Here is a 26,899-nt window from a genome sequence, read left to right on the forward strand (position 1 = left end):
GAGAAAAAAGGGTGTAGCGCCTCCCAGAGTCGGAAAATCTCTGAGGTTTCAGCTACCCGGGGCGGCTGGGATCCTGGAGAACATGATCAGGACTGGTTTTTCCAGTCCCCGATCACATGATCGCAGTTATTTAATGAATAACGGCAATCAAGTTAAAAAAAAAAAAAAGTGTGTCGCTGTTACAATGATCTCTCGCTCTTCTGACATGATATACATGTCAGAGGAGAGAGAACTAACTGATGCCCCCCTGAGCCCACCCGATACCTCCGCCATCCCGGCCCTCCTGATCTGGCCCTCCCTCCTTCGTCCCTCCAGCTCTCTGCCTCATCTTCTTAAAAAAAAAACGGCGGGCACATATATAGAGCGCCCGTCAAGATCTGCTGGCCGGTACCGGCAACAGCAGATCATTTTTTCTATAGGTTCCTTTTGATCACTGTGATATCACAGTGATCAAAATCCAATAATATGTTTATTAAATCCTCCTTTGTCATCCCCTTAAGTCATATAAAAATTATAAAATAAAAAATTTCATTCCTTACAGGGTTGGGGTAGGGCTGTGTTAGGGTTACGGTAGGGTTAGGGTTGTTATAGGATTAGGCTCATGTTAGGGTTATGGTAGGGTTAGGCTCGTGTGTAGGGTTAGGCTCGTGTGTAGGGTTATGGTAGGGTTAGGGTTATGGTAGGGTTAGGCTCGTGTAAGGGTTATGGTAGGGTTAGGCTCGTGTAAGGGTTATGGTAGGGTTAGGCTCGTGTAAGGGTTATGGTAGGGTTAGGATCGTGTAAGGGTTATGGTAGGGTTAGGATCGTGTAAGGGTTATGGTAGGGTTAGGCTCGTGTAAGGGTTATGGTAGGGTTAGGCTCGTGTAAGGGTTATGGTAGGGTTAGGCTCGTGTAAGGGTTATGGTAGGGTTAGGCTCGTGTGTAGGGTTAGGCTCGTGTGTAGGGTTATGGTAGGGTTAGGGTTATGGTAGGGTTAGGCTCGTGTAAGGGTTATGGTAGGGTTAGGCTCGTGTAAGGGTTATGGTAGGGTTAGGCTCGTGTAAGGGTTATGGTAGGGTTAGGCTCGTGTAAGGGTTATGGTAGGGTTAGGCTCGTGTAAGGGTTATGGTAGGGTTAGGCTCGTGTAAGGGTTATGGTAGGGTTAGGCTCGTGTAAGGGTTATGGTAGGGTTAGGCTCGTGTAAGGGTTATGGTAGGGTTAGGCTCATGTAAGGGTTATGGTAGGGTTAGGCTCATGTAAGGGTTATGGTAGGGTTGGGGTTAGGATTGTTTTTTTTTTTTTTTCAGAAGTGAAGACAAAAAGACAACGACAATATGGTGGCTAGTTTTAAGCGCAAGTGCTCGCTACTTGAGTTTGCATCGGGTGCTCGAGTATGCACTGAGTATAGCGGGTGCTCGAGTGACATGCTCGATTCTCCGCCCCATATGTTTTGCGGCTGTTAGACACCCAAAAAAAACTATGCGGGAATTGCCTACCATACACGAGCGATCCTTGCATTTCCTTTTGGGTGTCTAATAACCGTGAAACATGCGGGCGGGGACTCGAGCATGTCACTCGAGGACCCGTGATACTTGGTGCATACCCGAGTACCTGATTCAAACTCAAGTAGCGAGCACTTGCGCTCAAGACTAATGGCAACTTATTCAATATGATCACCTAATGTCATCAAATTCTGTGTCGTACCTCTGGGTTCCAAATGTTCACTATACCCCTTGATAAAATCCTTGAGGGGTCTAGTTTCCAAAATAGGGGGTTTCTGCTGTTTAGGTACCTTAGGGGCCCTGCAAATGGAACATGGCGTCCGCCGTCTCTTTCAACCAAATTTGTGTTCCAAAATTCATATACTGCTCCTTCCGTTCCGAGCCCGGCCGTTTGTCCAAACAGAACTTTTTGACTGCATGTGGGATATCACTGCGCTCGTAAGAAAGTGGGTATGAAACTGTGGGGTTCCCTCTTCGGTGTTACCTCTTGTAAAAGTGAGACATTTGGGGCTGAAGCAACATTTTTGGGAAGAAAAAAAATGAACTTTTTCAATATATGTTACCAAATTCTGTGTCTTACCTGTGGGTTCAAAATGTTCACTATACCTCTTGATAAAATCCTTGAAGGGTCTAGTTTCCAAAATGGGGTCACTTGTGGGGGTTTCCCACTGTTTAGGCACATCAGGGGCTCTCCAAACGCAACATGGCGTCCGCTCTCGATTCCAGCCAATTTTGCGTTGAAAAAGTCAAACCGTGCTCCTTCCCTTCTGAACTCTGCCCTGCGCCCAAACAGTGGTTTTCCCCCACATATGGGGTATCGGCGTACTCAGGAGAAATTACACAACAAATTTTGTGGTCCTTTTCCTCCTGTTACCCTTGTGAAAATGGCCCCCCCTCATCCCTCTTCCTGGTATGCATGGGCCCCCTCATCCCTCTTCCTGGTATGCATGGGCCCCCTCATCCCTCTTCCTGGTATGCATGGGCCCCCTCATCCCTCTTCCTGGTATGCATGGGCCCCCTCATCCCTCTTCCTGGTATGCATGGGCCCCCTCATCCCTCTTCCTGGTATGCATGGGCCCCCTCATCCCTCTTCCTGGTATGCACGGCCCCCCTCATCCCTCTTCCTGGTATGCACGGCCCCCCTCATTCCTCTTCCTGGTATGCATGGCACCGCTCATCCCATGCTGCAAACAAAAAAATAAACACTTCTACTTACCTTTCTTCCCTGTGCTCCAGCGATGCGTCCTGCTCTGCTGCCCTCCTGTGCCCCGCTCCTCCGCCACTGCAGCTCCTGCCTCCTGTGCCCCGCTCTTCCGCCACTGCGGCTCCTGCCTCATGTGCCAAGCTCCTCCGCCACTGCGGCTTCTGCCTCATGTGCCCCGCTCCTCCGCCACTGTGGCTCCTGCCTCCTGTGCCACGCTCCTCCGCCACTGTGGCTCCTGCCTCCTGTGCCACGCTCCTCCGCCACTGCGGCTCCTGCCTCCTGTGCCACGCTCCTCCGCCACTGCGGCTCCTGCCTCCTGTGCCCCGCTCCTCCGCCACTATGGCTCCTGCCTCCTGTGCCCCGCTCCTCTGCCACTGCAGCTCCTGCCACACCCCCAACAGCCACCCACATACATTCGGACTATAAGACTCACCCCCCCACTTTCTTCCAAAATTTTGGAAGAAAAAAGCGCGTCTTATAGTCCCAAAAATACGTTAAGTTTGAAAATTGCTACATTTTTGCCAAATTTCCATTTTTTTCCCAAATGAATGTAAGTCATATTGATTAAATTTTACCACTATTGTGAAGTACAATATGTCATGAAAAAACAATCTCAGAATCAGGGGGATCCGTTGAAGCGTTCCAGAGCTATTACCTCAAAGTGACAGTGGCTATTAAAGGTCAAAATTGGCTCCGTCACTAAGGGGTTAAACGGAGTTTGTCACCTGCAAATTTGTATTTAAACCACTTACACAGTTCTATGCGGGACTTTGCCCCAATACAACTCATACCTGCAGTATAGACTACCCTTATTTAACTGTACAGAAAAGCGGTGGCGTCACCAAGGTCTCAGTGCACCGGCCCACCGCCTAAATCAGTAATCGTCTCATCTCCCCTTATCTTGGCAGCGCTCACAGAGTGATCCCTGAGCCCAGGGCGTGCGTACACACACAGTGAGTGCAGCGAGCGATCACTGACGACAGGAAAGAGGGATGCGAGTGTGTCCGCTCTGACACCGCGTGTACGGCAATGCTCTGCTCTTGCAGTGTCAGTGCGGACTCGGGGATTCAATACAAGCAGCACATGTTCTGCGCAGGTGGGAGATACGCAGCATGTTATTCGAGGGGGTGGAACGGTGCTCTGGGCACTTGGCCACTTGATTGGTGGGGGTGCAGGGTATCAGTCCCCCACTGATCTGACATTAATGACCCTATAGTTTTACAAATATAAAGGCAAAGCATCATGTATTGGGGCACTCAGTCATACACGTCAGATATTCGGAAGATTCTGCCTAAATTGTTGGGGTGGATTGACTTTTACCCAATGTCTATAGGGACGTTTGGTCTTAGCCACGTATCAAAAATCACGCCACTCACCAGGTAATCCCACTTTTGGCCGCACCAGCACCTCAACCGTGGACTTGTCGTGCATCTCTCTGCTGAACTTGATCTCGGCGGGGCCGTACACCCCGGCCAGGACTGATGTGTCCCCTACAACAACAGAAAAGAAGCCCGAATGTAACCGTGGCCACACAACACGTCACAGATCTGTCCTAATCCGCACACAGTAAAATGTTTGGATTTTTTTAGAAATCTGGTAGTCTGGACATTTTGATGGTACGGAAAGGGAGTCTGACAGGAGGAGAAAGCTAAAAATTAGTCGGTAAATAATCCGCACTGCCGATGGTCCAGAGAGGAGCAGGAGACGGGAATAGTTGAAATGTGGCTTATTTAGTCGACGCGTTTCAAAGTGAACAACCTCCTTCATCAGAACAAACCACCCAGGAGACGGCTGAGCAGAGATTGTGTTACACGAGACTGGAAAGAGATCCGGACGGTGCAAGGCAAGAAAAAAAAGGAATAACTACAGCAATACAGGCGCATTAGAGGTGCATTGCAGGAGCATTGCAGGAGCATTACAGGAGAATTACAGGAGCATTACAGGAGCATTACAGGAGCATTGCAGGAGCATTGCAGGAGCATTACAGGAGATTTACAGGAGCATTACAGGAGCATTGCAGGAGCATTACAGGAGCATTGCAGGAGCATTGCAGGAGCATTGCAGGCGCATTGCAGGCGCATTGCAGGCGCATTGCAGGCGCATTGCAGGAGCATTGCAGGAGCATTGCAGCGCCTGTGCTGCCATAATTCTGCAAACCTCCCAAATATGAAAGAGGCGTCTGATGAATATCCGGACTTTATGAAAAAGAACTGAACTGAGTCCTTGGGTCTCATTTGGAAACATTATTTCATGCTACCATACCTCCCTTTATGTCCCCCTCTTCTCTTTGTTCTGTTCTTCTTTCCTTACGTTTATGTCGGGTCTGTTACAGTCCGTGTTAGCCATTTTGGCAATGCATTTCCATATCCTGCTGTTTTGTTTTTTATTCTTAAAGTTCAAGTGGTGCTTTTTGCATCCTGTATAACCCTCAAGACTGGAGGAATCAGTATACTGGTACGACTGATATTTCTATTTCCTAATAATGGTTTGTTTTCTTTGTATATATCTCGGCCCGGTTATTACTTTATGATTGTACGCTGTTTTTCTCTTTATATATTCTATAAATAAAATTTAAAAATGGGGGAAAAAAAAAAAAAAGAGGCACACATACTGTGTCTTCAAATATACAAAAAGCAAGTGCCCTACCTCGACCTGTCCAGAAATATTCTCCTATTGAGGCCTGTTCACACAGGACAGCACGGCTTTCATGTCCCCTGGTGCCATATGATGCCCCCACACAAGGATGACATCTGCCTGTCACTGCTCCTCAGCTTTTTGGCTAAGATCAAGTGCAGCATCGTTCATAAAGGCAGCTATGGCCTGGGCTGCCCTGTTATAAAGCTACATCCTGCACACTGGGGGTGCGGATACTTGATGGTGTATATCGGGTGCAGGACGGTGGAGTCGGTAAGCAAAACCTCCGACTCCTCAATTTCCATGACTCCGACTCCACAACCCTGTCTCGGTACAGCTCACTAAATGCTTCACATCATATTTCTTCAGAGTCTACGAAGAGGGGAGGAGGGAGGGCATGTTTGTGCTGAATCATATTCCAGAAAAACACACACACATATATGGATAAAAAATATATATGTCCTCATCGATCCTGTTGCTGTATTTCCGAATTTGAAATGTTAGAAAACAGTTTTTTCCGCTTATATTCTCTGTATAGTGTATATAAGTCATCAGAGCAGCTAATTTCTCCAAACATGAGCTAAGAGGAAAAACAAACTAAAACATCAAGCATACAGAGACAACATATACTGGACTATTGATTTATGCACACTTTATTGAAAGTTTACATAAGCCTTAAGAAGTACTTATCTTAATCCTGCTCACTCCAGCAGTTCGGAGATGAGAGTGGGCATTCCTTCCCTGCGTGCCCCCCCCCCTATCTGTAGAGGAGGAGTTTCACTACTTATGTACATAAACTGCAGCACAGATTCATCTCAGCTAAAAGTCTACACCCTTAGATCAGAATAGGACAGACATTTATAGGACATTTCATAACTTTCCCAAATTCTTATGAAAAAATATTCCCCACAAACTGCATTGAATTACTGTACCCAATTTATTATATATTTTAGGAGTTGGAGTCGGTCTATTTTATACCGACTCCACAGCCCTGTTCAGGTAGCTTATATACAGTGGGTACGGAAAGTATTCAGACCCCTTTACATTTTTCACTCTTTGTTTCATTGCAGCCATTTGGTAAATTCTAAAAAGTTCATTTTTTTTTCTCATTAATGTACACTCTGCACCACATCTTGACTGAAAAAACACAGAAATTTTTGCAAATTTATTAAAAAAGAAAAACTGAAATATCACATGGTCATAAGTATTCAGACCTTTGGCTCAGTATTGAGTAGAAGCACCCTTTGAGCTAGTACAGCCATGAGTCTTCTTGGGAATGATGCAACAAGTTTTTCACACCTGGATTTGGGGATCCTCTGCCATTCTTCCTTGCAGATCCTCTCCAGTTCAATCAGGTTGGATGGTGAATGTTGGTGGACAGCCATTTTCAGGTCTCTCCAGAGATGCTCAATTGGGTTTAGGTCAGGGTTCTGGCTGGGCCAGTCAAGAATGGTCACAGAGTTGTTCTGAAGCAACTCCTTTGTTATTTTAGCTGTGTGCTTAGGGTCATTGTCTTGTTGGAAGGTGAACCTTCGGCCAAGTCTGACGTCCTGAGCACTCTGGAAGAGGTTTTCATACAGGATATCTCTGTACTTGGCCGCATTCATGTTTCCTTCATTTGCAACCAGTCGTCCTGTCCCTGCAGCTGAAAAACACCCCCATAGCATGATGCTGCCACCACCATGTTTCACTGTTAGGATTGTATTGGGCAGGTGATTAACAGTGCCTGGTTTTCTCCACACATACTGCTTAGAATTATCACCAAAAAGTTCTATCTTCATCTCATCAGAGCAGAGAATCTTATTTCTCATAGTCTGGGAGTCCTTTGTGTTTTTGAGCAAACTCTATGCAGGCTTTCATATGTCTTGCACTGAGGAGAGGCTTCTGTTGGGCTACTCTGCCATAAAGGCCCAACTGGTGGAGGGCTGCAGTGATAGTTGACTTTGTGGAACTTTCTCCCATCTCCCTACTGCATCTCTGGAGCTCAGCCACAGTGATCTTGGGGTTCTTCTTTACCTCTCTCACCAAGGCTCTTCTCCCACGATTGCTCAGTTTGGCTGGACGGCCAGGTCTAGGAAGACTTCTGGTGGTCCCAAACTTCTTCCATTGAAGGATTATGGAGGCCACTGTGCTCTTAGGAACCTTGAGTAATGCAGAAATTATTTTGTAACCTTGACCAGATCTGTGCCTTGCCACAATTCTGTCTCTGAGCTCCTTGGGCAGTTGCTTTGCGCTCATGATTCTCATTTGGTCTGACATGCACTGTGAGCTGTGAGGTCTTATATAGACAGGTGTGTGCCTTTCCAAATCAAGTCCTATCAGTTTAATTAAACACAGCTGGACTCCAATGAAGGAGTAGAACCATCTCAAGGAGGATCACAAGGAAATGGACAGCATGTGACTTAAATATGAGTGTCTGAGCAAAGGATCTGAATACTTAAGACCATGTGATATTTCAGTTTTCCTTTTTTAATAAATTTGCAAAAATTTCTACATTTCTGTTTTTTTCAGTGAAGATGGGGTGCAGAGTGTACTTTAATGAGAAAAAAAATGAACTTTTTAGAATTTACCAAATGGCTGCAATAAAACAAAGAGTGAAAAATTTAAAGGGGTCTGAATACTTTCCGTACCCACTGTAGTTATACGCTAGGAGATCGGACCCCCAGGATTAAAGCCATGGGGTCAGGTAAGTTTGAAAGCTGGAGGTGTGAAGTGCCTCAGGACTTGTGACCCTGGGGTGCCTGGACCCACTGGGGGCAGAACCACACTTGTTTCATGGCACATTGCGTTGCACGTCTAACTTCTGCTCATTTTAAGCACTGACCCTTAATCCAGGGCTTCTGGCTCAGATGGGGGAATTTTATAATTTTCCTGCGGGAGGTGCGGACAGTCTTTATGCAATGAACACCTTCAACTATTCATTTTCGTTGTGTGGCCATCAGGTTCCGCTTCCTTCCTGGAAAGGATGTGCCTCGGCTGGGCTCCGGGTTACCCTGTGATGGCCGCCCAGGTGGATGCCAGGAGCACGACTAGCACTTCTCTTAGTTTCAGCAAGGAGACACTACCGATCCCTGACCCTCGCTGTGGCTTTGTGGCACACAGGGACGGGGGATGGGTTATTGGGGCTCCGTCTCCTGTCAGGGTGGGCTGTGGTAGACCGCACTATAGTGCACTGTTACACTTGGGTTGAGAGCATGATCTCAGGCCTTCAAACCAAAATCCCTTGCTCGCCGCTCCATCTATGTTCTGCAGACACAGATGCAGCTGACGTCTGGACATGGTCCCGGCCTCCGGGGACAGCAGGACAACTCATCACATTCAGGCCTCTTAGATAAAGCTCAGGGCATTTTCTATGACACAGAAATGTGTGTGTACAGCTCACTCTTCATGTAACTACTGGGCCTAATGAAAAAGACAGGAATCATAGCAACCAATCAGACGGCAGCTTTAACATTTCACTCTGTGCTGCAAAGAAAGAAGCTGAAATCCAATTGGTTGCTATAGACCACGCCTCCATTAATTCAATTTGTGAAAGCAACCAATCATATCTCTACTTTCCTTTTCCAATTGACGAAAACTGAAATCCGATTAGTTGCCACAGGACAAGCCTATTCTGATATAAAGACAAAACAGGTCATAGAAACCAATCAGATCGCTGCTTTCACATTTTAATCTGCAGGGCAAAGATGTAAGCTGGAACCTGATGGGTTGTTTATAGGCCACGCCTCCACTTCTTTCCGCTATGCATGTTGGGCAGTTATTCACAGACATCGATACATTTCTATTATTATTACCCTGCACGAACGTAGCGGAGCCATCCGGCCTACTCAGCGGGCTCTGCTCACAGGCGATCTCCCTCAAGCCCGCAAGCGTCTCCATCATGCTTCCAAAAACACCACGTGCTGGACACTTCCGCTTCCGGGGTTCTGCGCGGGGCTGCCCTGCTTACTGCCGGTTATGGAGTGTGACGGTCGTGGTGTTCCCGGCTGGGCGGGGGTCACCTGCTGGGATGTTTGCTGAGGTCAGGACTGAGCATTGGTTCTCTGGCAGGGATGGGGACCTGAGGCCAAATCAGGCGACAAGAGGGGCAGTCTGGGAAAAAGATGGCGGCGCTGAGGACGTTGTGGAGGCTGCGAGCTGCTGCTGGATGGAGGGTAACCGGGGGCAGACAGGTAAGCAGAGCCGCTGAGCTGCTCCTGAGCCCAGGACTTGTCTCTGCTGGTGTGCAGGGGCTTTATTACTATTACTTGTGGCAAAAATGTCCCATCTGTAACCAGGGGGGCAGAATACACTGCCCATAATGCCCCATCTGTAACCAGGGGGGCAGAATACACTGCCCATAATGCCCCATCTGTAACAAGGGGGGCAGAATGCACTGCCCATAATGCCCCATCTGTAACAAGGGGGGCAGAATGCACTGCCCATAATGCCCCATCTGTAACCAGGGGGGCAGAATGCACTGCCCATAATGCCCCATCTGTAACAAGGGGGGCAGAATGCACTGCCCATAATGCCCCATCTGTAACCAGGGGGGCAGAATACACTGCCCATAATGCCCCATCTGTAACCAGGGGGGCAGAATACACTGCCCATAATGCCCCATCTGTAACCAGGGGGGCAGAATACACTGCCCATAATGCCCCATCTGTAACCAGGGGGGCAGAATACACTGCCCATAATGCCCCATCTGTAACCAGGGGGGCAGAATACACTGCCCATAATGCCCCATCTGTAACCAGGGGGGCAGAATACACTGCCCATAATGCCCCATCTGTAACCAGGGGGGCAGAATACACTGCCCATAATGCCCCATCTGTAACCAGGGGGGCAGAATACACTGCCCATAATGCCCCATCTGTAACCAGGGGGGCAGAATACACTGCCCATAATGCCCCATCTGTAACCAGGGGGGCAGAATACACTGCCCATAATGCCCCATCTGTAACCAGGGGGGCAGAATACACTGCCCATAATGCCCCATCTGTAACCAGGGGGGCAGAATACACTGCCCATAATGCCCCATCTGTAACCAGGGGGGCAGAATACACTGCCCATAATGCCCCATCTGTAACCAGGGGGGCAGAATACACTGCCCATAATGCCCCATCTGTAACCAGGGGGGCAGAATAAACTGCCCATAATGCCCCATCTGTAACCAGGAGGGCAGAATAAACTGCCCATAATGCCCCATCTGTAACCAGGAGGGCAGAATAAACTGCATATAATGCCCCATCTGTAACCAGGAGGGCAGAATAAACTGCATATAATGCCCCATCTGTAACCAGGAGGGCAGAATAAACTGCATATAATGCCCCATCTGTAACCAGGAGGGCAGAATAAACTGCATATAATGCCCCATCTGTAACCAGGAGGGCAGAATAAACTGCATATAATGCCCCATCTGTAACCAGGAGGGCAGAATAAACTGCATATAATGCCCCATCTGTAACCAGGAGGGCAGAATAAACTGCATATAATGCCCCATCTGTAACCAGGAGGGCAGAATAAACTGCATATAATGCCCCATCTGTAACCAGGAGGGCAGAATAAACTGCATATAATGCCCCATCTGTAACCAGGAGGGCAGAATACACTGCATATAATGCCCCATCTGTAACCAGGAGGGCAGAATAAACTGCATATAATGCCCCATCTGTAACCAGGGGGTAGAATTTAGCTCTGAAATGCATTTCTTGCCCCTGCAAGGACTGATGCCCACAGCAGTGGTGTCACCATGTGGAAAAGGGGTAGTAGTGCTTGTATATCGACGATCTGTCGTGACTGTGGCCAAACGCCCCCATACAGATCAGCTAAAAGTCAATCAACCCCACAAAATTTTCATCCAACCATCTGATGTTTATAGGGGGCTCCTGACTACCCAAATAGATGATTCTCCACTGCTCTTATATTAATAAGAGTAGGGTCTGTGATATCAGACTGGTGGGGGTCCGACAACCGGTACCACCACCGATCAGTTGATATTTGCCCCATGCTTAGATCAGATCCAAGTAGAGATGAGAGAATCTGCAAATTTTGGAAAATTCTAAAAGAAATGAATCCGTTTAGAATTGATTCGCTCGTCCTCCGGAAGCTGTTCTGCAGCAGCTGCTGCGCACTGTATTAGTGTGGGTGTTTGATGTCAGCCCCTCACCGATCTGATATCGATGGCTTTGGGTGATGGGGATCTCCTAGTTCAAAGCTCCTTGTTGGTTCTGTTATTGTCTTATACAACAGCCACCTAGAAACAGTTTAGAAAAGCTCATTTACCTGCTTTACCTGTACAACTCATTATATGGGTAGGGGGGATGGGGTCAGGGGGGGGTCTCCACAAGATCTACACAAAAGTCAGACACAAATGCATACACCCTCTGGGACTTGTGTGATAAAACTTTAGGATTCATCAGTTGCTTCTTTCTTTGAAATCACTTTTGTTATTTTTGTCTTGCGTCATTTAATTTTTCCTTTTTTAAAAAATAAATAACTTTTTTTGTACCAAAACGGTGCATGCGGTTTATGATATGTAGAACAAAACAAAAAACTCAAATTTTTTCTTTGAACTTTTATTTTTGCAACTTTGATTTGCTAAAATGTCACAAACTTTGTGCAAAAAAAAAAAAAAAAAAATCTAACGTCCAGTAAATGAAATCAACCCGGGGAAAATCGGATCAGCCCAGAGCAGAGGGAAAACCCAAAACTCGGCCACAATTACGAATATTAAAAAAATATAAAAACCAGGTGAGCAGATAATATACAATAGACTCAAATTAAAAGAGTGAGAAGCAAAAAAACTGCACAAAGTGTAAATGCAATAATGGATCGGGCCCTAGGATTGGTCTTGGACAGTTCTGGAGGACTCCAGCCTTCTGATAGGTCATCTGGACCACATCTAGGGTGCACATCCTTTTTTTTTTGGTTGCTGATCCAGAATCTCCCGCCTAGTTCCTAGAAGACGTTTGCAGGCTGAGGGTTGTAGTGCGTCCTCTTACGCATTGTGGTGTTGCATGTGCCCGTCTGGGCGGCAGGCACAGGGTGACATTGTGTGCTACAGCTGCCGGCTCTCTGGGGAAGGTCAGTGACTGATAAGGAGGCTCGCCGCAGATCTCCTTGCTGATTGGCTGCTCACAGAGGGGCGTGAGGACTTACAATTCCTGATCCCCGGCCTCCATACACAGTAATGCTGCACAGTGTGATGACTACGACCTTCCTTACAGGGAGGACCTAACATACCAGAAAGTGATTGCTTTATAATTAGTGGGGTCCGACCTCATTATCCCCTCCGATCTTGATGATTCACTGCTTTGTTCGCCTTTGTACAGCGGACCCCCAGCCAGAACTGCAGCTCGGCCGTAGTCAAACAGGGCCGTCTGTATGTGAGCACAGTGGGGTCTTGAAGGTTCTGATCCCACCCTTGTTATGGCGATTTACTGAAGACGTCCGTCTTTGTCTTCCGATAACACCTGGAAGATATAAAGAACAACCAAAGCTCCTTTGTGGCAAATCTCAGCACCCAGAGATTCAGAACATTGCAAAATGCTAATTAAAGGGGTTGTCCACCTTTTGGGGACATTTTTTTTTCTCTACTTAAATGTATGCATTTAAGGTTAAAAATATATTTATTGCAATTGTGTTTTAATTAAAAATAAATAAATAAAAAAATGTTGCACCGTTTGCCTTCTGTAGTCTGAATGTAATCAGAATGAGTTAACTGAGAATCCATCAGTGAGCTCGTTCTAACGGTCTGATGGGAAGTTTGTCTTATCTGTCTTCTTCTGAGCTCCTCTTTTGACTATCCCATCCCAGATGAATGTGTGGGGAGACAGAGAGGGTGTAAAAGCCAAACGATGCAAAATGTTTAAGACACTATTGCGAAAAAAAAAAAATTTGTATTCCACCCCCAAGTGCGTTTAAGAGAACCTGTTACGTGGAAAAAATTCAGGAGGAAAGGCAATAAAATCTAGATGTGTTGTCGCGGTCACGTTTGCTCGGGCAGGTTGTGACCTCTCTGTGCTTCCGTCTTCCAGGCAGTCCGCTCTTGCAGCGAGTTCACACCATTGGAAGAAAAGCCTCAGTTCCCCGGAGCTTCCGCCGACTTTGTGGACACATTGGAGTTCATCCAGCCGAATGTCATCTCTGGGATCCCCATCTACAGGGTGATGGACCGTCAGGGGCAGATAGTCAACCCCAGTGAAGACCCCAATGTAAGTCCCCTGTCTCGTGCTGCCGGTCAGTGTTGTTTGTGCCCTTTAATTCTAAGATATAACATATAAAATAAGATGTTTTAGAAATACGAGCCACAGACCATGTACGGGCATTGTATGTATTCATTGTCTTGTAGATTCCTAAGGAGACCGTCCTGAAGTTTTATGAGACCATGACGCTGCTGAACACCATGGATAGGATCATGTACGAGTCTCAGAGACAGGTGGGTGATTGGGGTTTATTTGTAGAGATCTTGGAGGGTGCTGGTTTTACTTGCGGTGTAAGGAATCTTCTAGACAATGGTCCTCAATGAAAAAGTATGTAAAGTTTTCCTAAACTCTCTAGTACCCCCTTTTGGGTGTCTATCATTAAAGGATTATTCCCAGAATTGAAAGGTTGACCACCTACTGATCACTGGGGGTCTTAGCGCTGGGATCTCCAACTCTCCTCCCGAGAATAGAGCAGAGGTACAGTACAGACCAAAAGTTTGGACACACCTTCTCATTTAAAGATTTTTCTGTATTTTCATGACTATGAAAATTGTACATTCACACTGAAGGCATCAAAGCTATGAATTACCACATGTGGAATTATATACTAAACAAAAAAAGTGTGAAACAGCTGAAAATATGTCTTATATTCTAGGTTCTTCAAAGTAGCCACCTTTTGCTTTGATGACTGCTTTGCACACTCTTGGCATTCTCTTGATGAGCTTCAAGAGGTAGTCACCGGAAATGGTTTTCACTTCACAGGTGTGCCCTGTCAGGTTTAATAAGTGGGATTTCTTGCCTTATAAATGGGGTTGGGACCATCAGTTGTGTTGTGCAGAAGTCTGGTGGATACACAGCTGATAGTCCTACTGAATAGACTGTTAGCTGCTTTTTTCTTGCCATAATACAAATTCTAAGTAAAGAAAAACGAGTGGCCATCATTACTTTAAGAAATGAAGGTCAGTCAGTGCAAAAAATTGGGCAAACTTTGACTGTGTCCCCAAGTGCAGTTGCAAAAACCATCAAGCGCTACAAAGAAACTGGCTCACATGAGGACCGCCCCAGGAAAGGAAGACCAAGAGTCACCTCTGCTTCTGAGGATAAGTTTATCCGAGTCACCAGCCTCAGAAATCGCAAGTTAACAGCAGCTCAGATTAGAGACCAGGTCAACGCCACACAGAGTTCTAGCAGCAGACACATCTCTACAACAACTGTTAAGAGGAGACTTTGTGCAGCAGGCCTTCATGGTAAAATAGCTGCTAGGAAACCACTGCTAAGGACAGGCAACAAGCAGAAGAGACTTGTTTGGGCTAAAGAACACAAGGAATGGACATTAGACCAGTGGAAATCTGTGCTTTGGTCTGATGAGTCCAAATTTGAGATGTTTGGTTCCAACCACCTTGTCTTTGTGCGACGCAGAAAAGGTGAACGGATGGACTCTACATGCCTGGTTCCCACCGTGAAGCATGGAGGAGGAGGTGTGATGGTGTGGGGGTGCTTTGCTGGTGACACTGTTGGGGATTTATTCAAAATTGAAGGCATACTGAACCAGCATGGCTACCACAGCATCTTGCAGTGGCATGCTATTCCATCCGGTTTGCGTTTAGTTGGATCATCATTTATTTTTCAACAGGACAATGACCCCAAACACACCTCCAGGCTGTGTAAGGGCTATTTGACCAAGAAGGAGAGTGATGGGGTGCTACGTCAGATGACCTGGCCTCCACAGTCACCAGACCTGAACCCAATCGAGATGGTTTGGGGTGAGCTGGACCGCAGAGTGAAGGCAAAAGGGCCAACAAGTGCTAAGCATCTCTGGGAACTCCTTCAAGATTGTTGGAAGACCATTTCCGGTGACTACCTCTTGAAGCTCATCAAGAGAATGCCAAGAGTGTGCAAAGCAGTCATCAAAGCAAAAGGTGGCTACTTTGAAGAACCTAGAATATAAGACATATTTTTAGTTGTTTCACACTTTTTTGTTAAGTATATAATTCCACATGTGTGAATTCATAGTTTTGATGCCTTCAGTGTGAATGTACAATTTTCATAGTCATGAAAATACAGAAAAAATCTTTAAATGAGAAGGTGTGTCCAAACGTTTGGTCTGTACTGTACGTATGTTCAACCTCCGATCTATTCGTTGTCTATGCACTTCTGGAGAAGCGGAGTGCCGATCTCTACTATTTCCAATGGATGGAGCTGAGGTTCAGCATGTCCACCCACCTCCGCTTTATTCAGGCATTGCAGAGTTCTCAGGATCACTACCTCCCCCAATAAAAAAATAAATAAATACATTTCTAAAGGTTGCTCTTTTGCTTAAACCTCACCCATGCCCCCTGTTGTTGCAACCCTAACCCCTTGTATGCTAACTACACCTTGTAATGCACTAGTTTAACCAGCTCAAAATCGGGTCATTTACCCCTGACCAGGCACATTTTTGTGTTTTTGTTTTATTTTTGTTTTGTTTTTTTTCATCCATGCGGTATAAAGAGCTCTAAAAATTCTTTTTGTGTCGATATCAAAGTAATTTTTTTTTTTTTTTTTTTTTTCACAATACATTTTTATGCCACTGTCGTTTTGTTTTCTTTGCTGATATCTGTAGGGAAATGAGTGGCTGTCTTTTTTTCCCATTTTTTTTAGGACCAGTAAGACGCATTTAAAAATTTGTTCTCTATTCTGTAACACATATTTTTTGTAATATTGGACACCTTTTTTTTTGGGAGTGGGACTAGTAACAGTGATTTGGATTGCCAGTGGCTTTTTTTTGTTTATTTTTTTTATTACTATTCTTTTTTTTTTTATATTACACATTATGCTGTCTCCCATATGGTCATGAAATACCTTTTGTGGGGGGGGGGGCTTTTAAATATCAAAATATTTGTATTTCCTTCTTATATCCCATGTAACTGGGGTTGGTATATTGGCCCCAGTAACAGGGGACATGTTGCCCCCTGGCTGCACAGCAGGGTTTTCTTTCTCCTGTGCCCCAGCATCTTCTGCTCCTTTTACTATTAAAATAAATAGTTTTAGAGCATCGCCTGATGCTGTGCACATAAGATGTATCCCAAATCAGACAATCATGATTGGGCGGGTGTATTTTCGGTCCATGTGCTCCGGCTGGTTCCGTTCCTTAGGGCAAACTGTGGCTGCTATCTGGGGCGAGATGCGGCCCTGCATTTTTCAAACCCCTATTATGGGTCGGACATGGACTTTACAGGGCACTTACTACAAGTGGCACCGGGGGCCGTCGTCTTCTTCCTTCTGGAGGAGAGCTAGATTGCATAATTCTTCTGTATGGAGCGCAGTCTCTGGGTCCGCACAGACTATATGGCAGATTACACCGTGTGGTCGATGACCCCACAACTTAACGCTGACCTCCTAACTGATCTTTACTCTCACAGGGGAGAATTTCTTTCTATATGACCAACTACGGAGAGGAGGGCACCCACGTGGGCAGTGTAGCCGCCCTTCAAGACACAGATCTGGTTTTTGGGCAGTATCGGGAGGCAGGTGAGAGGCCGACCCCCTGCTATACACGCCGTGTGCACTCTGTGAGCCGCTAACGTGCTTCTGTGTTTTCTCCAGGGGTCCTGATGTACAGGGGATATCCTCTAGATCTGTTCATGGCGCAGTGCTACAGTAATGCCTCCGATCCTGGCAAAGGAAGACAGATGCCTGTCCACTATGGCTGCAAAGATCGGAACTTCGTGACCATTTCATCACCATTAGCAACACAGATACCACAAGGTAAATATCCGCAAAGCTTTCCCTCTGATTTCCCTTTCATCACATCTTGTTATAGGTGTATTTCTGCCATCGCCTGAGTTGCATCCGTCCCCTCGCTGCCATTTCTTCATCGACCACCACACAGGCCATTGATGGAGTTGGTGCGTATTGATCCGCAAGACCTAGTCCGGCAGCGGGGTCAGTAATCTGTGGCCATTGGACGATCCACCTCTTCTTTCCCGGAATCAATTGATTTTCTTTTATTTAGTCGACCTGGCGTGATGTCATTATTGCGGCACGACGGACGGGACGTTGTACCAGGCCGGCTATTTAGAAGAAGAGCCATGGATTCTGGATGGAAGGAGACAAGAGCATTCAACGGCCATGGAACAAAGACTGGGTCCTGTAAATCAACTTGCACCCACTCTAGTTATTACATCACTGGCTGGAATAAATCCTAAAATGCAGATCCGTCTAACCCTTATTTGATTAAGTGGCAATTAAAAGGCTGCAAAAAATAAATCTTCTAGAACACTTCAAAACCTCTTTAGTAAACCTAAAACTCCCCAGAGAAGGAGCGACAATTTCCACTATAAAGCTGTGGGCACGCTGCGTCTTTTCCAGGTGGATTCACCTAGACAATATGTCTCTTGTTTTTCTCTTTAAGCTGTGGGTGCTGCCTATGCTTTGAAACGGGAAAATGCCAACCGTGTTGTCATCTGCTATTTTGGCGAAGGTGCCGCAAGTGAAGGGGACGCCCATGCCGCTTTTAACTTCTCCGCCACATTAGAGTGTCCCGTGCTGTTCTTCTGCAGGAACAACGGCTACGCCATATCCACTCCGACCTCTGAGCAGTACCGCGGGGACGGCATCGGTGAGTGCGGGGCTTTTTCACAGTTGTAATAAATTGCAGGACAGGTCAGCGCTTTTCCAGATAAGTATCATTTATTTTCTTTCCTTTATCACATTCTACATTTTTTTTTTGTTGTTTTCTTTATGGAGCGTCTTTGATAGTTTTCGCTTTCGCTTCAAGCTGAAGTGTAAAACTCAAAGTACAAGATGAAGCCTGAAACAAAGCAAAGCACAAAAGCCTGTACGACAGCACACGAGTGCATAGGGCTCCATGTAACAGCGCTGCAAAGTCCTAGCAGTCACAAAATCAGGCCTCTAAAATGTTGTCATTTTTTTGAGTCTATCAGAGATAAAACAGTCCCATAGAGGGTGAATGGAGTGTGACCACTTCTCATTTTGACATTTTACTGTCCTTTCTTGTGGATGTTGGTGGGGAAAAAAATCTTTAAAGGGAATGTGTCAGCCCAAACTGATTGTATGCACTGAGCTTTGTAGAGAAGATTGCACCTTTAGTGATCTAATCACTGCTCCCTTCTTTAGAAACGAGTTCAATCATATCTGATAATTGTGGTGCCCTGGGTGTGGCCAAGAGGCGCTGGTGCGCCCTGGGTGTGGCCAAGAGGCGCTGGTGCGCCCTGGGTGTGGCCAAGAGGCGCTGGTGCGCCCTGGGTGTGGCCAAGAGGCGCTGGTGCGCCCTGGGTGTGGCCAAGAGGCGCTGGTGCGCCCTGGGTGTGGCCACTAGTTCTGCATGTTTCCACCTCTTTCACTGGTGATTGACAGGGCTGGATTACTTGAGCTTCTCTTCAAACAGTGCTTGCTCTAAGCAAACCAGTGCTGTCAATCACCACTGAGGGAGGCGGGGACATTCAAAACCAGTGGATGGGGCCTCTTGACCACACCCAGGGTGCAACAATCACCCTAATTAGCAAATTTGATTAAAGATCAGTTTCTTCAGAATGGAGCCAGCAATTAAAGCCCAAAAGGTGTGATTTGTATAGGGGCTGTGTTCCCTACCAGGCGATGTGCTTACGATATACTGTCAGTTGGACTGACGCTCTCCCTTTAAGGCTTCATTCAGACAGCTGTAATGTGGTCGCATTTTTGCATCTATATTATGGGCTTTTAATTCCAGCCCAATTGTAGATCTAACGGCACCACAGGGGTCTATAACGCTGTAAGTTCAGGTCGTTGAATCCTCAGGTCGTCTTGGAATATTGACACTTAGATGTGGCCGCACTATGGTTGAACGAGGACCAGGCCGGGGTAGTTTCTTTTGCACCTTCATATCTTAAGCTTCTCTCGATGGTGTTATTGTTCGGCCCTTAATATGGCAGGTAATTGGTAAGACCACCATTAGTTGTGCTATTATCTGTTCTCAGTTGCCCGAGGTCCTGGTTACGGGATCATGTCGATTCGAGTGGACGGTAATGATGTCTTTGCTGTGTACAACGCCACCAAAGAGGCCAGACGACGGGCAGTGACGTATAACCAGCCGTTCCTCATAGAAGCCATGACCTACAGGTACGGAGGGGGCTCGTGGATGTATGAGGGAGGGGGCTCGCGGGATGTGTGGGGATGGTATGCGGGGGGGCGGGGCAGGGGCTTGTGGGATGTATATGGGGGCTCATCCCTGCACTACCTGATACTGAATAATTCTCAATATGATTCTTGAAGGATCGGACACCACAGCACCAGCGATGACAGCTCGGCCTACCGCTCTGTAGATGAGGTCAATTACTGGGACAAGGAGGACCACCCCATTTCTCGCCTTCATTTCTACATGATGCACAAGGGCTGGTGGGACAGTGATAAGGAGAAAGTGTGGAGGAAGAAGTCACGGAAGATGGTGAGGCCGGTTCTGAGCCGCATCTTTACTGCACAGGGCTCTTTCTCTCTGCGGTTTACCATGCTCCTGAACATGTGGCGGTGGTGATGGCCGAGTCCGTGTATTTGTAATCCCCATTTCTGTGATGGCATAGGGAATAGCTTGCTGATCCGCTGGGGGTCAGGCCACTTGGATACTCAAAACAGGGCTCGCCCTGGATGGAGCAGAGGAGCACATGTGCGACCTCCGCTCAGCTCATTGATTATAGTGACAGATAGCCGAGCGCCGTACTCGGCAATCCCATAGACAATAAAAGGAGCTGTGGCCGCACGTGCACCTCATCTCCATTCAGAACATAACTGGTATAGGTGGGGACCCTTCGCAATCAGCAAGTTATCTTTTATCGTGTGGAAAGGGATAACTTGATTTTTTGGGGACTAGCCCATTAAGTTAGCACATATTCTTAAAACAAACTGGCATAATTGCACCAACTAGCTCCCACCTTCCCATTGGCGTCCAAAAGGGAGCCCTTGTGTCCTGTGTACTGCCCCTCACGTCCTGTACTGGACATACCAGTGTATCTGCATTTCCAGACCAGGGATCATTACTAGAGCCCCTGCAGCGGTTCACACTGATAGATTTCGTCAGCTTGTAAAATCCTCTGTGAGTATAGAAGACATTCAGGCGCCGTCACCTACAGGTGCCGGCTGTACAGTGCAGGCAGCGCTCGGGTAAATGGCCGCAGCATTGGCCTGCTAGCCAGAGGTGAAGCCAGGTGACCCATTCTCTATACGCAGACTTTTTATAGCATTAATACTTGATTTTAATTATTAAGTGGCTGTGTCACAAGATTGCAAGCAACTCATTGTATGTGTTTGGAAGCAGCCCTGACCCTTACAGGGGTTTTCTCATGTTGAATCTTTAGGAGCGCAAAACTCTTCTGCCTCCTAATTAGTAAGGGGCGGTGTGTTTCTGAAAATATCAGATCGGCGGCATAGTCACAACGCTTGGTCCAAACTGACTGCTAGCAGAAGCGCGGGCTTGCCGAGGCGGCCGCGGGGAGAGGGTCGGGGGCTCGCCGAGGCGGCCGCGGGGAGAGGGTCGGGGGCTCGCCGCGGGGACAGGCGCGGGGGCTCACCGAGGCGGCCGCAGGAAGGGGATGCAGGGGCACTGAGCCTGGTTGTACCCAGTGATCCTGCCAGCTTCAGAGCTGTGCGAGTAGACTATACAGGATTGAGTCTGCTAGCGGCGCAAACTCCATTTTTTAGGTAACAGGCCTCATTGAGATGGCAGAGAGGATTTTTGTTAGGACGTAAAAGGCAAAGTTGCTTTTTTTTTTATGTTTTTTTACAAGTAATTTTACCCATTCAAGAACTTGAGACAACCCCCTTTTAAGGCTGCGTGCCCACTATGCGTTTTTCAAGCGTTTTTGCCAAGGAATTCCCGCTGCGAAAATGCTTGGTAATACGTGCCCCATGGTCCCCAATGATAATCCGCATGTGCTGTGTGTATCATTGCGGAAAAATACGCAGCATGTCCATTAATTTTGCGGACACGCAGCTTAATTGCCGCCATTGACTTGCATTGAATCGCTTAATATCCGCATGAGTACATCTGCACACGCGGATATCACACTGTTCAATGTGTGGATGGTACCTGGGTCTGGAGAAGAGGAGACTCTCATCCAGACCTGGGTACCATGGTACCTGTAAAAAAAAAAAAAAAAAAAAAAAAAAAAAAAAAAAAATTTAAAATATTATACTTACCTTCTGATGGCCCCCGGTCTTTTCTCCGCTGCGTCTGGTCTCTTGTACTGCTCGCGGTGGTCTAAAAGGACCTGCGGTGACGTTATTTAGCCATGTGACAGGTCACACAACCACTGACATCGGCGGTCACATGACTAATTGACGTCATGAAAGGTCCTTTTACACCACCGTGAGCAGTACAAGAGACCGGACGCAGCGGAGAGAAGATTGGGGGCCATCAGAAGGTAAGTATAATCTTTATTTTTTTACCATTTTTATTCTTTTTTTTGTTTTTTTAACTATTAAGTTGGTCACACTATATAAATCCATGTCGTTTGCATGGATTTATATAGTGTGACCAAGTTGTCAAGCACTTTCCAAGTGATGCTAAAATCGCTTGGAAAAGCGCTTGATAACCGCATGCAAAAACGCTTGACAAACGCTTCTACCTGGCGGGAAAAACGCATGTACAATCCACATGCGTTTTTCCTGCCAGGGAGATGTGGAAAAAATCTGCAGCATTTCTGCATTGTGGACACTTAGCCTAAGGGTTTATCCACAGGTGTCAGAAAATCCACAGCAAATCCAAAAGAGGCAGATTTGGCTGTGGAAATGCCACAAATTTTAACCCCTTCGCGACCTTGGGATTTTCCGTTTTTGTTTTTTTGCTCCCCTTGTTCCAAGAGCCATAGCGTTTTTATTTTTTGGTCAATATGGCCATGTGAGGGCTTATTTTTTGCGGGACGAGTTGTACTTTTAAACGGCATTACTTGTTTTACCATATCGTGTACTGGAAAACGGGAAAAAAATTCCAAGTGCGGTGAAATTGCAAAAAAAAAAAAATGCAATTCCAGAGTTGTTTTTTGATTTTTTTTTTCTTTTCACGTTCACTGGATGCTAAAACTGACCTGCCATTATTATTCTCCAGGTCATTATGAGTTCGTAGATACCAAACATGTATAGGTTCTTTTTTATTTAAGTGGTGAAAAAAAAAATCCAAAGTTTGCTTTAAAAAAAAAAAAAAATGGCACCATTTTCTGAGACCCGTAGCGTCTCCATTTTTCGGGATCTGGGGCCGGGTGAGGGCTTATTTTTTGCGCGCCGAGCTGACATTTTGATTGATACCATTTTGGGGTAGATACGATGTTTTGATCGCCCGTTATTGCAATGTTGCGGCGACCAAAAAAACGCAATTCTGACGTTTGGAATTTTTTTCTCGTTACGCCGTTTACCGATCAGATTATTTTTTTATATTGATCGGGCGATTCTGAACGCGGCGATTCCAAATATGTGTATGTGGGGTTTATTTTTTATTCTTTTATTTTGAATGGGGTGAAAGGGGGGTGATTTAAATATATATATATATATATATATATATATATATATATATATATATATATATATATATATATATATATAATATTTATTTATTTTTTACACTTTTTGCTTGATTCTATAGTCTTCATAGGAGACTAGAAGCAGCAACTGTCTGATCGCCTCTTCTACATACAGGGGACGAGCAGGTCCCCTGCATGCAGCAGAAATGCTACTGTGCGATGAGCGCCAACTACTAGGTGGCGCTCATAGCGATCTTCACATGACAACCACTGGGGTCTGCTGCAGACCCAGGGTTGTCATGCCCACCCTTCGGTGACCTGCGATCATGTGACGGGGTCACTGATGGGCGGGATAAGTGACGCGCTTCTGGCGCGGCGATGTTAAATGCTGCTGTCAGAGATTGACAGTGGCATTTAACACGTTAACATCCGCGCATGGATCGTGATTCCACCCGGCGGCTGTTGCGGGCAGATGTCAGCTGACATGTGCTGGTTCACTATGGGCTCACCGCCGGAGCCCGTGCTGAACCGGGGGTGATGGCCTGGGGTGTACTAATATGCCCTGGGCCATTAAGTGGTTAACCTCTGCTTCAGAGCCTCTCATACAGCCAGATCAGATCTCCTGCTTTTACCCTGAGGTAGGGTGAACACCCTGAAACACATGTCTGCAAATTGAGATTCTGATTTGGCTTTTATCCAAAGTCATGTATCAAGGCTCATTAAAGGGTCGATATTGACTTTTAGGATTGCTATTTCCAATTGCTGTCAGTAGCGTTCAAATACTCTCCCTCTTTGAATTTGCATATTTAATTTCCCAGAGGAGCATTGCATGGCCTATAAGTCTCCTTACACTAGCATGCCAGGCATGTCACCCTCCACAAGGAGAGACGTTAAATTGACAGACAGATTTTTTTTCTGCATAAAATCTCAACCTCAACACTTTTTTTGGAAAACTTACCCTAAGAGGTCTGTGCGGGCTCCTGGCAATGAATATATATAACACAACCGGTTTCTTTCTGCAGGTCATGGAAGCTTTTGAAGCAGCAGAGCGAAAACGGAAGCCCAGCATCGATCACATGTTCACAGACGTCTATTCCGAGAAGCCGCCGCGTCTGAAGAAACAGGAGGAGTCTTTGAGAAAACACCTAAAGGTTTATGGGGAACATTACCCCTTGGACACCTTTGAAAAGTAACCGCGCCCCACCCCGGGCAGCAGAGACATGGTCGTGAGAACGCGGTGACCCTAGGATTCCTGTTACAGGCAGCAGCACACTCCGGCGGGGGCTCCTCTTCAGAGCTGCTCATTCCGGGTTTTTAATTTTTTTGAAATACATTTCTGATTTCTGCAGACACCTGTAAATAATTGAGAGAGGGGAGTTTTAAAGCGAGAAATAATCTGGAACTGGGGGTGGAAGGTCCCAGCCGGAGCCTGAAGAGCGACATAGTCAGAATGATGTAACTTATTCTAGAAGACGAGAACACTAGCGCTAATGGCGGAGGAACTGTATGACATTGCAGGGAATAAATGCCTCATGGTTGTGGGAATCAGATCGTCTTTAAGTGCATTATTGCGGTATCTCTACTCCTTAAAGAGCTATGCCCATCTTTATTGAATGGCTATCAGCAGATAGTACTTGTAAAAACAAGCCGTCTTGCAATTTGCTGCTTGTTAAAATTTGCACCCGTTCTTGAGATATGAACACTTTTTTTTGTTTAGTTTGTTCCCAAGGAAACCGACCACCACTGCTGTCTATTGCTCTGAAGCTAGGCAGGATTAGGAGGTAACTGCACGCTCCAGCGATCCTAACCAGCACTTACAAGCTCTCTAGCAGCGGTGGTCAGTCTCCAAGGCAACGATCTGTAAACAGAAAAGCATTGATATTTCAAGAACAGCTGAAAATTTTTTTTTAATCCGCATATGGCAAAATTGCCTGTATTTACAAGTGCCTTTTATAGATCAGACCTATTGGAAAAGGATATACAATGAAGATAGGATAGGGGGTACTTACTTTTTCGCCTCCATAGCTTGTCTTGACATCAGTTTATTTAGAGGTCATTATTGCAATAATGTCACGGCAGCAAATGACGGCAAAGGGTACGTTTCAGAATTGTGTCCCCATTGAAGTATTCCATGGGGACCATAAAAGAACAAGCGGACTGGCTGACAAATATTAGTTGAATAAATAAATAAAATGTCTTAATTTCTATTTGCATAGGAGGAGTGCACTGTGAAAAACATGGCTGCTTTCTTTCAGAAACAGCGCCACCCCAAGTCATAGGTTGTGCTTGGTATTGCAGTCCAGCTCCACCTCATTCACTTCTTCAACGGTACGGAGTTGTAATACCAGACACAATGAGGGTTTTCACCATTCCTCCAAAAAAAAAAAAAAAATACTCTGGCCAAAATGAAATGGTTTGTGTGGCTTGGACCATGGATCGGATGATTATACGAGTCCGGTGTGACAGTCTCGTATGATAAGTGGCCATATTAATCCCTGACATGATCTACACGATGGACTAATAGCACAGCAAATGACGATACCTATTCATGGTGGAAGTGATATTCGGAGAGTGCTGACCCTTTCTGGCACTGTACACACCAGAGGTATTTAAAGGGACCCGTCGCTAGATTTGTGCTCCTTTTACCCAACATAGTGTCATTAGACACCTTGTGTTTAGGACAGGGGTGCACAACCTTTTCTGGTCCGAGTGCCACATTATCACGTTGCATTACTTCCAAGGGCTGCGATAAAACTGAAAGGGGTATAACATTTTGGGAGGTTTGTGGCATGTCAAAAATATAAAAGACGCAGTATCCATTGTCAGGGCTCTGACATATCTGGAGTATTTAGTATGTGAAGGTGCACAAATCTAGGGACGGGTTCCCTTCAAGGTACTTTGGTTCTGCGTTCACACCTGAATACTCTTAACAAAGCCTTCACTGTAGATGTGAACAGTGCCCAATATACACAATCCCCACATGTCTTGTGGCCGTCTAACAGCCGCGGGGACTCAAACATGTCACTCGACCACCTGCGATACTCTGTGCATACCTGAGCACCCTCAGCAAACTCGAGTAACCGGCACTTGCGCTCATCGCTAAGAGTGACCAATAGTTGGTGAATGAGCGTTCGTATCGGGCCAAATGAACAGGCCGGCAATCAATGAATGAGCAAAAGGCTTGTACGGCTGGTGTGGTGATTTCGATGCAGCCATTAAAAATCCTGATCATCAGCAGCGCATTGTCCGGTGTAAACAGGTGATGTGGAGCGGATAGGATGATATCGTACAGGCACAGAACGAGCGTAGGGATGGTTCTGTAAGTCTAAAATGTTTGTCGGCCTAACAGGCCAGTAAAGAGACGCTCATTGGTGGTCATTTTAAAGGGGGTATTCCCTTCTCCAAGGTCCCATCCCAATATGTAGTAGGTATAATAATAATATTAGCAAATACCTTTAATTAAAAATGTAGTATAGTTTTTCTGATTCACTATGTCTCTTTCCTCATGTGCAGGCATTGCTGGACCTTAGGTATCCATAATTACGACCACTGATATAGTGACAGCTAGTTGTTAGTGGTCGTAACTATGGATACCAAGGTTCTGCACACGAGGAAAGAGACATAGCGAATCAGAAAAAACTATACTACATTTTTAATTAAAGGTATTTGCTAATATTATTATTTTTACACCTACTACATATTGGGATAGGATCTTGGAGGTGGGAATACCCCTTTAACAGCCTGGATCGACTTGTGTAAAAGGGGCAATGACCGGGCAACTGATAAACAGATGAGGAATTTGAGGAGGGGGACACCGCCCAGTTATGACATAACACGATCTGTGGCTTCTGAGCTGTCCTCCGCACACTGCCATCCCGGGCCTTGCACCTCTCCTTCCCCACTCCC

At 46.2% G+C, this 26,899-nt stretch overlaps 2 protein-coding genes across 5 annotated transcripts in view; one reads left to right on the forward strand and one right to left on the reverse strand.

The window, feature by feature from the left end:
* The window catches only part of EXOSC5 (exosome component 5), a 34,019-nt gene extending 24,751 nt beyond the window's left edge, over positions 1–9,268 (reverse strand). For 2 of the 4 annotated variants that reach the window (XM_073641606.1, XM_073641607.1), the window contains exons 1-2: positions 9,114–9,130; positions 4,062–4,175 (exon numbers count right to left, since the gene is read on the reverse strand). Coding sequence is in view for 2 of the 4 variants with exons in the window: in XM_073641608.1 (XP_073497709.1) it covers positions 4,062–4,175; positions 9,114–9,201 (202 nt within the window). In the remaining 2 variants the exon portion in view is untranslated. Of the gene's footprint in view, positions 1–4,061; positions 4,176–9,113 lie in introns of all 4 variants that reach the window. The other 2 variants (XM_073641608.1, XM_073641609.1) reach the window with 1 other exon arrangement.
* BCKDHA (branched chain keto acid dehydrogenase E1 subunit alpha) lies at positions 9,238–24,541 on the forward strand. Its single transcript, XM_073641605.1, has 9 exons — positions 9,238–9,491; positions 13,341–13,517; positions 13,655–13,741; positions 16,910–17,018; positions 17,094–17,255; positions 17,902–18,108; positions 19,466–19,607; positions 19,761–19,932; positions 24,016–24,541. Exons 1-9 carry the CDS (start codon positions 9,423–9,425, stop codon positions 24,184–24,186), a joined length of 1,296 nt encoding a protein of 431 aa, XP_073497706.1. The 5' UTR covers positions 9,238–9,422; the 3' UTR covers positions 24,187–24,541.
* Positions 24,542–26,899: the final 2,358 nt, after the last annotated feature.

Source organism: Phyllobates terribilis, unplaced genomic scaffold (assembly GCF_046119375.1).
Source record: "Phyllobates terribilis strain yellow unplaced genomic scaffold, ASM4611937v1 Scaffold_7__3_contigs__length_470593459, whole genome shotgun sequence".
In the NCBI taxonomy this organism is placed as follows: domain Eukaryota; kingdom Metazoa; phylum Chordata; class Amphibia; order Anura; family Dendrobatidae; genus Phyllobates; species Phyllobates terribilis.